Source organism: Podarcis vaucheri (assembly GCF_965113315.1).
Source record: "Podarcis vaucheri genome assembly, chromosome: 13".
NCBI classification, from domain to species: Eukaryota; Metazoa; Chordata; class Lepidosauria; order Squamata; family Lacertidae; genus Podarcis; species Podarcis vaucheri.
The window spans coordinates 14,529,776-14,541,841 of NC_138751.1; the positions used below are offsets into that span (position 1 = coordinate 14,529,776).

Here is a 12,066-nt window from a genome sequence, read left to right on the forward strand (position 1 = left end):
GACCTCCGGAACGAATTAAGTACTTAACCCGAGGTACCACTGTATGTACCTGTATTTGCTGCTCTGTCATGAATTTCTTCACCACTTTCGAAGAGTGACAGGGGGCTAGGTCCTGCTGCAATATCCCAGTACCGTCAGGATACCTCTTTTCCAGCTCTGTATAATTGTCTTCTATTGGCTGCAGGCTTCTGACACCATAATGATCAACTGACTTTCCGTGTTTGTTCTGAGTACAGGATTACGAGTAAGATAGAAAACATGCTTTGTTTCAATTAATTTGAACAAGGGTGTATATCCCATCTGCAAGAAGCTCAAGGTGGTGTTCCTGATTCTCCTGCTCCTCATTTAATCTTCACAGACTCAAGGTCATACAGTGAGCTTCATGACAAAACCCTGATCTTCAGGTCCTCATCTGACACTCTAAACAACACATCACACTGGCTCTCCATGCTGTTATAATAAACATACAGTAATAGCCATTTAGTTGACAGGCAGATATGCCTGTCCACTTTTTTGCCACTCTGGTGGACATGTGCAAGAAGGTGGCTAAAGAGCACGTGTTTGACATTTGTCCGACCTGAGAGTTTTCTCTTTCTATCCAAGATTTAGCTCAGACTTTAGTTCCACTGGGAGAAAAAACAGGGCAGTTCCAGCTCTGGCTACCAGGTTTTAATCAGGTCGTTGACAAAAAAGAGGGTATTAGGGGATGGTGTAGGTTTTGCAAACTCAGTGCAGGTTGAAAGGGCTGAGCCTGTTTAGCCTGGAGAAAATTAAGAGATGTTGGCAGCTGCCTCCAGACATCTGAAGATGGAGCAGACTTCGTCTCTGTTGCTCTAGTGGTCAGAACTAGAATAAGTAGGTAGAAATCGCAGAGATTTGGGCCAAAGTTTTATGGGGAACTTATTAACTGTAAGGGCTCTTCTACGGTGAAGCAGATTGCCTCGGCAGGTGGCTGTGGACTACAACTTCCATCATCCCTCACTGCTAGCTGCACTGGTTAGGGCTGATGGGAGTTGGAGTCCAATAGACTGTGCGCTGTTGGGTTAACCCCTTTCAAGGACCTGAAATGAAGGGTTCTCGCCTTGATCTCGTCTCCCATCTGCGGGAGAGAGTAATTGCACGTGCGAATCGGGGACCTCTGGGGGCCCTGCCTCCTCCTACTAGCGTTGCGGAGCATTTGCTTAGCGTAGCGCACTGGGAGCTGCGAAGAAGCGGAGCAAAGGAAATAGCCAGAGGCGGGCTTACAATCTCTTCCCCCCCAGTTCAGAGGGCTGCGATGGGCTCCACGTGGGTTCTCTGTCTCCCCGCTTCCGTGTCTTTGCCCTGATCCAAGTTTGCAGCTGCAGAAACTCAAGACTGCGAGATGATGATGATGATGATGATGATGATGAGAGGAAGAACCGGGGGCGGGGATAGGAGGGGGAAAGGCGGGGGGGGGGGAGAAACTCCGGAGAGATTTAAACTGCAGCGCCTCCTCCTCTTTGATTATAGGCAACGAAAAGGAGGCAGAGAATCTAGAGATAGAAAAAGGCAATCAACCCTTGACTTCTAGTTTTCATTCGGCCACCTCCATATGCGGAGAGAACGCAAGCATAGGCATTTTAATAACAAATTTTAAAAAGCATTGCTTCTCTTTAAGAGCCTTGCTGGATTAGACCCAGCGCCACATTCTTATCATCTCAGAAGGCAGCGAGATGCCAACCCTTGGCATGAACGCATGGCTCTCTCTCTTTCTCCACCTGCGAGTCCTAGCCGCTCACTGGTATTCAGAGCCAGTGGAACATGATCATCTTTTTTTTAATCCTGTACAAACTCTCCCGCCACCCCTGATTTATTTTATTTAGCGTTGGCCGGCCCCACCACAGTTCAACTGAGAACCTAAGGTGTTGGTATAACTCCAGTAAAACTTGTGACTCCCCTTTGGGGCGGAGGCTGCCCGGAGAGAGTCCAGCTACGTCATCAGCCACCGAACTTCTTCTACTCCCTCTCCACGTGACAGCCTCTATGATTCTTTAACCCCTTCATGCCACTACTGTCCATACCCTTTCCTCCATCAAAACCAAGGCAACCTCCCCTCTCGCTTTCATAATTAGAGCCCCGCCCTCTCAGGCCCTTTTCAGCAGCCAGGGTCACGTGATACAAATCCACTCCACGTGCTGCTCTCCCGGGCTCTCCATTCTCCTGGCGCGCGTGCGAGCTCTGCAGTCTCCGCCTTTGTCTCTGGGGGAGCGGAGGGATCCTGGTGGGGTAAGAACAGGAGGAGAAATGATGGGAAATAATAATTATTTTATTAATTGTATGATTTATACAGAAGGGGGAAGCCGATCTTCTGTCTTTGCAGAGGGAGGGTGTATTGATAAGGTAGTTTTTCCTCCCCGCTTCTTGTTCCCTCTTCTCCCTGGAAGGCCTTTAAAGGTGCCCTTAAAAGTTGTGCGGCAGGTGACATCTCAGCTGGTGCAGATTTCGTTGTAGTTGCATGGCAGGGGGTGGGGAACCTACAACCAAGTGGTGCATATGCAATCGTAGTTGCATAGCAGGTAAAAATCCAGTTGGTGCAGAATTCATCGTGGTTGCATGACAGGTAAAAATCGAACTGGTTCAGGCCCCCACTATTGCATATTGCTAAGACTTGAATTGGGACACGGTTGGCGCTGTGGGCTAAACCACAGAGCCTAGGACTTGCCGATCAGAAGGTCAGCGGTTCAAATCCCCGCGACGGGGTGAGCTCCTATTGTTCAGTCCCAGCTCCTGCCAACCTAGCGGTTCAAAAGCAAATCAAAGTGCAAGTAGATAAATAGGTACCGCTTCGGAGGGAAGGTAAACTGTGTTTCCATGTGCTGCTCTGGTTTGCCAGAAGCGGCTTAGTCATGCTGGCTACATGACCCGGAAGCTGTACGCCGGCTCCCTCGGCCAATAAAGCGAGATGAGCACCGCAACCCCAGAGTTGGCCATGACTGGACCGAATGGTCAGGGGTCCCTTTACCTTTATCTTGACTTGAATTGACTAGAAGCTTAATCCAGTCTAGTGTCTATGCCTCCTCATATATTTCTGTGGTCTGGGCAGCTGTAGCACAGAGTGGTGAGGTCTTGTCAGCACACTGTCATTTGATCTGGGGGAATTATCATAATTAGCTAAAAATGAGCGGATATTTGTGGAGCAAAAAGACACTTTGCTGGGTGGAAAGTCGCCCATTCAGTGTTTTCAGAGTGGCATTATTAGGGACTAATTATTAAATAATAATAATAATAATTATTATTATTATTATTATTATTAATAATAAATTATTAGGGGATTCGTCTTAAGAACAGCCTGCAGGATCAGGCCAAAGGCCCATCCATTATCCTGTTCTCATAGTAGCCAGCCAGAGACGTAGGGGAAGCCCACAAGCAAGACTTGAATGCCAACAGCACTCTCTCCCCACTTGTGATTTCTGGCAAATGGTATTCAGAGGCAGAACACAGCCACCTCATCTTTATCCTCCGTGAATTTGCCTAATCTTTTAAAGCCACCAAAGTCAATGGGGCTTATGGCACTGAAGGTGCCTGTTTGGAGGTCATTTGGGAGTGTTTACCATCATGATCCTTCCTCCCCAGGAGACAACGTTGCTGTTCAGTAGCCTGCTTCGGGCGAGGTTGCGCTGCCAGCTTCCTGGGGTAGGATCCAGCTGGGCACCTAAGATGCCAAAACGGGGCAAGAAGAAGGAAGGTGAAGCCCTTCCTGAGGAGAAGGAGGAAGTGGCAGGTCAGTGTCTTCAGTCTTGGCAATAAAGAGGGATTTGAATATGGATGGAGCTTATATGACACTTGAGATAGATATTTTTAGGACTCATCCTGTTCTTGTGGCTGTAATTTGTTTTAAACTTTTTAATGTATATATTTTTAATGCTGTAACCTGCTTTGGCACTATTTTTGTGGGGCATGGATAAGAAATTAAATTATTATTTTTACTACTATTACTAACAATAATCTTTCAGATGTTTTTTGTGTCGTAGTCTTTCTCTCAAACCTGCTACAAGGTGGGGAATTGAGTGAACTTGGAGGGCTGGATCCAGAACTAAGCCAAAATCTGTGAGACATTTTTGATAGGTGGGTGGATTTCCTGATGGCATCAGGTGATTGACAGTTGCAAGCCTCAAAGAGCAGGCAGGCTTACCTTCGATTTTAGTGCTGTGGGCCCATCTTTCAATGAGATGTCACTACAGTGGTACCTCGGGTTACATATGCTTCAGGTTACACACTCCGCTAACCCAGAAATAGTGCTTCAGGTTAAGAACTTTGCTTCAGGATAAGAACAGAAATTGGGCTCCGGCGGCGCGGCGGCAGCAGGAGGCCCCATTAGCTAAAGTGGTGCTTCAGGTTAAGAACAGTTTCAGGTTAAGAACGGACCTCCGGAGCGAATTAAGTACTTAACCCGAGGTACCACTGTATCTTTCAATGTAACTAGCCTTCCCCACAGTGTTAATGTGAATATAAGATCTTGGGATGGGGAGACTGCCTTGAACTCTGTGAAGGAAATGTATTAATGAAGCAAGTAATCTATTTTATTATTTATAAATGTAATAAATAATATTGCATGCCCAGCGGATAGTATACTGCTTCGTAGCTGAGTAGGAATTCGAACCCTGGTCTCCTAGGTCTTGGCTCAACCCCCTAACCAACACACTGGCTCGTAATCCTACATTGCTAGCCCAGGAGTTACGTAAAACCGCTTCCCTGATGGAGGTGTTCCTCTGCCCCAGTCTTGGTTCCTGTGTGGCATCTTTATATGTGTGTTTGTTTGTGTAAATGAATGAATGACACACCTGCTTGGATCCAGTCTTGCAAATAAATCCAGAGAACTAACCAGCCTGCCTCCCCGCCCAAATCCACTAGGCTACATGCCTACACTGACAATATTCATATATGGACAAAAGAGAAAAAGGAAACCTGATGCTTATAAACCACCACTATCTAGTTGCTAGGGACGCCGGTGGTGCTGGGGTTAAACCACAGAGGCTAGGACTTGCTGATCAGAAGGTTGGCGGTTCGAATTCCCGCGACGGGGTGAGCTCCTGTTGCTCGGTCCCTGCTCCTGCCAACCTAGCAGTTCGAAAGGACGTCAAAGTGTAAGTAGATAAATAGGTACCACTCCGGAGGGAAGGTAAATGGCATTTCCATGCGCTGCTCTGGTTCGCCAGAAGCGGCTTAGTCATGCTGGCCACATGACCTGTACGCCGGCTCCCGTGGCCAATAAAGCGAGATGAGCGCCGCAACCCCAGAGTCAGCCACGACTGGACCTAATGGTCAGGGGTCCCTTTACCTTTACCTAGTTGCTTGGAGGAAAATGTTTGCTAGATGAAATCAGGCAAGTAGGTCTTTGCAAACCTTACATGGAACCTCAATGTTTCTCATGACTGATGGAAAAGCGAATTGTTTCTTACTCTTCACTCTTTATTCTTGCCAGAACCAGAGCCTAAGAAGGCTAAGAAAGGTGGGGCGAAAGCTGAGAAGGAGGCCGATGGTCCAATCCTGTACCAAGACCCCCCTGACAAACTCACCTCTCCCAGTGGCAAGAAATACACCTTGAAGGTCACCTCCTGGAATGTTGACGGGATCCGTGCCTGGTTTAAGAAGAAGGGGCTGGAGGTAAGGCATAAGAATAGGCTCAACCGGTAGAGGCTGACCCCTGAGGGGGAATGGGGGGGGCACTGCCCAGCTAACCCCAGTCTGCCCTCAGCCCCATCTGCCCTGCCTTCCTGCTTGCATCCTGTTCTCCCAGCTTCTTCCACTCCATCTCAAGTCTTGCCCCCTGGAGACAAAATGAGAATTGAGTTGGCCAGGCCTCTACTTGACTGGCCGTTCCCCTGCTTTATGGGCTCCCTGCCTTCCACCCTCCCAGAATATGACCTGGGATCCATATATCCCATGACTGTTCATAGATCTTGCCCCCCCCCACCTCCATGATTTTTTTGATTCCATTTCAAAGAGGCCGTCGTCGCCACATCTCGTGGTCTGTGAATTCCACAGATTGGTTCTGGGTTCCATGAAGGAGTCCTTCTGTTTGCGTGTCCTGGATTTGACGCCAATTAACTTATTCGGGTGACTCCTCCTGAATGCAAGTAATGGTGTGGGACGTATGTCTTCCCCCTCCCATGTGCCTCCCTTCTCTCTCTGTACTTTATTTTGAGCGTAATTTTGTAAAAATCTTATCTTGAGTCTCTTTAGCGATTTCCCCCACCCCAATATCTAAAGTAGAAAAAGCCTCACATGGTGTAGTTCAGGAGTGGTGAACTTGTGGTCCTTCAGTTGTTGCTGGACTCCAAATCCCATCAGCCCCAGCCATCATGGTATGATGGGAATTGGAGTCCCAGACCTGGAGGGCCACAGTTGAGCTACGTTGGAGGAAAGCCTCTGCCTGGCAGTTTGTGTCCTTCCCTGCTCCCCTTCCACCTTCGTTACAGCTGTTTCCCCTGAGTTGCGCTTCACCATGGCTACCCATCGGGTTAAATGTTTCCTTGGAGATGATGTAGTCCCTCAAGGGAGAGTTGCATTCCTACCCTTTCATGGAGAAGCAATTAGGAGCCAGTGGTATGGCAACCAGACGTCCTTCTGGGTAAACCGGGGGAATCCCCCTGGGACTGCAGGAAGCAAAAGCAGCTGAGCCTGTGAAGGCCAACAACCAGGGCAATCTATTTGTAGCCTACCTTTCCTCTGCTTCTGAGGGAAGAGTTGAGCCACAGTGAGGCCTTCTCTATCGCAGGCCGATAGACTGGGACTAAAGCAACCTTTTGCTCTTCCTCTCCCAGACCAGACTTCTCTTTAGCGATGTAGGAGTGCGAGTGAGGGCTGCAACAAAATGTTGCTGTACAGAAAGCTCCCATTCTGGGTGCCAGCCAGTCATGCCCTGTTGCAGGGTGCTCCATCCCGTTCTCCCATCTGGCTTTCTTTGTCATCTACCCCGCCCCCTTCAAATACTCAGCATTCCTTTGCATGTTCAGACTTAATTGGACTAGGTTTTTTTTTTTGTTTGTTTTATAGGGATGTTCTTCCTCCTTACGTTTTTGCTCCCCTAAAGATTATTTGCAAATATTGGGGATCCCCATATCTTGCTTGATGCTCCTCTCGTTTCTGTGTGGTGCTGTTTTGGTACATAAGAGCCAAGGAATTTGGGAACTGTGATGGCTATTGGTATGTGTCCGTTGTACTCCATAATGTCAGTGATGACCGGCAGGGGTTTTCCAGGTTTCAGACATAGGTCTTCTTCCAGCCATTCTTTGAGATGTTGGGGAAGCATGTTGAAGACAGCATATAAGTGAATAAATACACTTTCTTCCCCGTTTTATCATCACAGCGCTGCTGTGAGGGAGTTTTGCCTGAGACGAAACAATTAATCCACAATCAGCAAGCTTTGTATCTGGGTGTAGATTTGAACCCAGGTCTCTCTGGTCCTAAAGTTGACCCTATTACTACTACAGTTGTACCTTGGTTGATGAACACCTTGTGACTCGAATGCTTTGGCTCCCAAACGCCGCAAACCCGGAAGTGAGTGTTCGGTTTGCAAACGTTCTTTGGAATCCGAAGATCCGACGCAGCTTCTGTAGCTTCTGATTGGCTGCAGGAAGCCGCATCTTGGTTTCCAAATGTTTTGAAAGTTCGACTTCCGAGATAGGACTGTACTACTACACCACACTAAAGCTCAGCCGGTAGAGCATGAGGCTCTGAATGTCACGGTCGTGGGTTCGAGCCCCACACTGGGCAAAAGATCCCTGCATTGCCGGGGGTTGGACTGGATGACCCTCATAGTCCCTTCCAAGTCTACAGTTCTATGACTCTAGGAATCCCTTCAGTACGTAGCTAGTTTCATCAGCAAGCTAACCCAGTCCCCTCTCTGTCTGCTCCCCACCCTGCTAAATCCCGTTTTTCTTTATTGTGAGAAGATGGGAGACCTGACCTAAAGCCATCTCTCCCCACAGTGGGTGTGCGAGGAGAAGCCGGACATACTCTGCCTCCAAGAGACAAAATGTGCCGAAAAACAGCTGCCGGCCGAGATCCGGGATCTGGCTGACTATCCCCATAAGTACTGGGCCTGCTCTGACGACAAGGAAGGCTACAGTGGGGTGGCCTTCCTCTCCAAGGCCAAGCCTGTCGATGTCACCTACGGTATCGGTAAGACTTCTGAAACCCCATGACTAAATGGAGGTGGGGACTCTCTTCCCTGGGGGCTGAATGTGGCCCTCCAGGCCCCTTGTCTGGCCCTCAGAACTCTCACCAGGTCTTGCCTCTCTTGTCTTCACACCTCAAGTGTTTTTATGTGTCCTTGAACTCTGATGGCTTCCGCTTGTCCAGATGGAGGATAGAGAGGAACGTGTGTAGAAACTGTGTGAATGTAAAGTCTGTATGAGTTACTTCACCCACTTTCCCCTCTGGCCTCCCCCACCACCAGCATGTGGCCCCTGAAAAGTTGTCCAGGCAGAAATGTGGCCCAAGGGCTAATAAAGGCCCCTCACCCCTAAACTACGCTGTCCTCTGCCGCAAATCTCTCCTGTTTTGTCTGAAAGTCTTATGTTTCTTTTGCTTTTGAACAGCGCCCTTGTTTATCTTACAGCTAGCATGGACAATGGACAAGAATCATGGGCACTGTAGTCCAAAACATCAGGATTTTTACAATTTTCGCTGTATGGGACAATGGGTCGACTCTCGGGTCTTGTATATTCCCTGGTGAGGTGCTTTGAAAAGAGCTCTGTAGACAAAGGGGAAAAAGGTCACCTGGCGACAGCTGGTGTGGCGTAATGGTTAGAGTGTTGGGCTATGACCTGGGAGAACAGGGTTTGAATCCCCACTCTGCCTTGTAGCTCGCTAGGTGACCTTGGGCCAGCCACCGTCTCTCCACTGGTGCACGTAAGTGTAATAAAAGGGGTACCGTATTTTTCGCCCTATAGGACGCACTTTTTCCCCTCCAAAAATGAAGGGGAAATGTGTGTGTGTCCTATGGGGCGAATGCAGGCTTTCGCTGAAGCCTGGAAAGCGAGAGGGGTCGGTGCGCACCGACCCCTCTCGCTCTCCAGGCTTCAGGAGAGCCGCAGCGCCAGCCCCACAAGGTCGGGGGACAGCGGGGAGGCGGAACGCCGCCATCCCGCTGTCTCCCGATGTGGTTTGGAGGCTGACGGCGGGGAGACGTGTGCTTCTCTCCGCCGCCAGCCCCGCAAGCTCCGGGGACAGCTGGGAGGCGCAGCACGTCTCCCTGCTGTTCCCGGACCTGGTCTGCAGGCGGGCGGCGGGGAAAAGAGCGCTTCTCCCCTCTGCCAGCCCTGCAAGCTCCGGGGACAGCTGGGAGGTGCAGCGCGTCTTCCCGCTGTCCCCGGACCTGGTCTGCAGGCGGACGGTGGGGAGAAGAGCGCTTCTCCCTTCTCCCCGCTGTCGGCCCCACAAGCGCCTGGGGGGGGAATAATTTTTTTCCCCTTTATTTCCCCCCCAAAAAACTTGGTGCGTCCTATGGGCCGGTGCGTCCTATGGGGCGAAAAATACGGTATATAAATCAAAACATTGTAACTCAAACTTGGCCAACAAGGCCTGGGGGAGACCTAGGTTCCCCACCAGATCCAGTTGCGACCGTTTCCGTTCTCTGCCCCCCTGCAGGCGAGGAGGAGCATGACAAGGAAGGCCGGGTGATCACGGCTGAGTTTCCCTCCTACTTCCTGGTGACGGCCTACGTCCCCAACGCGGGCCGGGGCCTGGTGCGACTGGAGTACCGCCAGCGCTGGGACATGGCCTTCCGCTCCTACCTGCAAGGCCTGGCCGCCCGCAAGCCCCTCGTCCTCTGCGGGGACCTCAATGTGGCCCACCAGGAGATCGATCTGAAGAACCCCAAGGGCAACAAGAAGAACGCCGGCTTCACCCCCGAGGAGCGGGAGGGATTCGGCAAGCTGCTGGAGGCCGGCTTTGCCGACACGTTCCGCCACCTCTACCCCGACACCCCCTATGCCTACACCTTCTGGACCTACATGATGAACGCCCGGGCCAAGAATGTGGGCTGGCGTCTCGACTACTTTGTGGTCTCCAAAGACCTGCTGGAGAAGGTCTGCGACAGCAAGATCCGATCCACGGCCCTGGGCAGCGACCACTGCCCCATCACCCTGTACCTGGCTGTGTGATGGAGAGTCAAGGGGATGGAGGGCGGTTACTAACATGGGTATCCTCTGATAATTGCAGCTTGAGCCGAGAGGTGGATAGAGAGACCCAGCCCTAGAAAGTCCTGCTTGTGGGATTTGAGATCATGTTCTTTCAGTATGCCAGGGGTCGCCAACGTGGTGCCATCCAGATGTCTTGCTCTTGGGAAGTGCAATCCACAACATCTAGAGAGCATTATGGTGGCAAACTCTGGCCTATGTTCATGCCCACTCTTCTCTAGTGGGGGCTTCAAATTTCTCTGTTATTTCTTTGTTCACAGTAAGGTATCTGCCCTGGGTTGCCTGCTCCTGATCTGGGAGACCGCCTCTTTTGCAATTCCGCCTCTCCCCAAGGATGGTTTTGGGCTTGTGAAATGGTGCAGTGCGCTGGGGGAATCCAGTGCTGCAGAAGTTCTTGCACCCTTTCCCTCCCCCCCCCTTGCAAGTCAGCAGGGTCCCGTTTTCCACTCTAGAGCAGATGGGAGGGAAGAGGCGGGAGATGCAGGATAAGCCATATGGTGTCTTTCTGACTCAGGGCTGTTAAATGTGAGGTTGGTATCGCTGGTTCAGCAGCTGGCAACCCTTGTGCGATGTGGTTCTCGAAAGTGGAAGTTTCTCTGGTATTTAGGAAAAGCTGGAGTTTTCTCTCCATCAACCTGATGTTGTTTTCCATCTCCTTTGGCCTCTAACTGTCCATCCTCCCTCTCTTATTTTTCTACCTAGCAGCTACCAGTTTTCTCCTTACAAAAGACTGCCCCCCTCCTCTAGGCAGCAATGGTGCTCCGAGACAAAAGATTTAACTCTTCTGGAAAAAGTGTATTAAACTTTCCTTTATATATATATATATAAAATGGGAATTTCTACAGCTCTCCTGGTTATTTTTGCGGCATTATTCTCAAGGGTGGAGGGGCAGCAGAGGTGAATGGGCACTGCCACACCAACCCTCAGCCTGCCTTCCCACTTCCAGCCAGTCCAAGGGGTCACCTGACCTGTCAGCTTTCTCTGCTTTAGTCTCTGTTACCCCTTGTGTCACTCAATAGGGGAGAGGATGGGGACTTTGGAACAGGCTCCACCTAGTGTTTGGCTCCCACCCTCTATTCCAATGGGCTTCAGCCACTATGGTTGGAGTATGAGTGATGGTCTTCCTCCCTGCACCCTGCTAATGACTGTTTACTTCATTTTTATCCTGTCAATCTTCCAGTCACAGGAATTACTTTCCCCATCTGTTGGATCCTCCAAGAAACCTATGAGGGAGACCTCTGGCAATGACTGACTCATGGCCATCCAGTGACTATCAAACTCAAATGAAGATTTCAACGCAGCTCTCCCTAACACAAGGGTAGCCAACGTGGTGCCCTCAGTTCAGATATTCTTGGACCACATCTCCCTTGATCTTTGGCCATGTTGACTGGGGCTCATGGGAGTTGCAGTGGACAATGGAGGGTCCCACATTGGCTACTCCCGTAATAGCCTCAGCCTGACAGCAACCCTGGCTCTAGATTACTATTTACCAAGTCACCTTTTTTCTCTGCATGCATACAGCCTATTGCAGCTGAATTCATTGATTTTCCATGCTATATACTGCTTTTCAGGTAAGCAACACAAAGTAGTTTGCAGAAATCAATTTTTTAAAAAAGCTTATCTAAACATATTGGAGGGTTGGGAGGGTGGCAACAGAAGACCTTTGCAGTTAATAAAATGCCGCATTTCTTCCCAAATCACACTGCCAGCAAGCCGTCTGTTGAGGTGATGTAGCAGCCCTGCCTGTAGGCTTGGAATGGAATCCCTGTGAGGCATGGTTAAGGGACAAATTTGGATGACTATGGGGCAATTCAGGGTGCTCTTTCAACAAGTAGAATTTCCTGGTAGACTGTGTCCACATCTTAAAAGGGAACATTCTCAACAAGCAGAACATCCCACC

The 12,066-nt window shown here is 49.9% G+C and overlaps 2 protein-coding genes across 7 annotated transcripts in view; one reads left to right on the forward strand and one right to left on the reverse strand.

The window, feature by feature from the left end:
* The window catches only part of OSGEP (O-sialoglycoprotein endopeptidase), a 101,109-nt gene that overhangs the window by 65,499 nt on the left and 23,544 nt on the right, over window positions 1-12,066 (reverse strand). For 2 of the 4 annotated variants that reach the window (XR_014213163.1, XM_082196211.1), the window contains exon 1: window positions 50-174. The exons of 1 other annotated variant lie outside the window; for it this stretch is intronic. Coding sequence is in view for 1 of the 3 variants with exons in the window: in XM_082196211.1 (XP_082052337.1) it covers window positions 50-70 (21 nt within the window). In the remaining 2 variants the exon portion in view is untranslated. Of the gene's footprint in view, window positions 1-49; window positions 175-1,245; window positions 1,493-12,066 lie in introns of those variants that run through there. One more of the 4 variants, XR_014213162.1, reaches the window with a different exon arrangement.
* APEX1 (apurinic/apyrimidinic endodeoxyribonuclease 1) lies at window positions 2,098-10,989 on the forward strand. Of its 3 annotated transcripts, none has more exons than XM_082196213.1 (5): window positions 2,098-2,247; window positions 3,595-3,742; window positions 5,444-5,625; window positions 7,953-8,145; window positions 9,616-10,989. In XM_082196213.1, the coding sequence occupies exons 2-5, from the start codon at window positions 3,679-3,681 to the stop codon at window positions 10,128-10,130; spliced, it is 954 nt and encodes a 317-aa protein (XP_082052339.1). In that variant the 5' UTR covers window positions 2,098-2,247; window positions 3,595-3,678; the 3' UTR covers window positions 10,131-10,989. The 3 variants fall into 3 exon arrangements, with proteins under 3 accessions (XP_082052339.1, XP_082052340.1, XP_082052341.1); XM_082196214.1 differs by lacking the exon at window positions 2,098-2,247 and adding an exon at window positions 2,288-2,537; XM_082196215.1 differs by lacking the exon at window positions 2,098-2,247 and adding an exon at window positions 2,560-2,581.

What these genes read in the sequence shown, in the direction of transcription:
- APEX1 (XM_082196213.1), top strand. Translation starts at nt 3,679, where the DNA reads ATGCCAAAACGGGGCAAGAAGAAGGAAGGTGAAGCCCTTCCTGAGGAG. An exon ending in GGAGAAGGAGGAAGTGGCAG is followed by an intron (nt 3,743 to 5,443) that starts GTCAGTGTCTTC and finishes TATTCTTGCCAG; the next exon opens with AACCAGAGCCTAAGAAGGCT. An exon ending in CGATGTCACCTACGGTATCG is followed by an intron (nt 8,146 to 9,615) that starts GTAAGACTTCTG and finishes GCCCCCCTGCAG; the next exon opens with GCGAGGAGGAGCATGACAAG.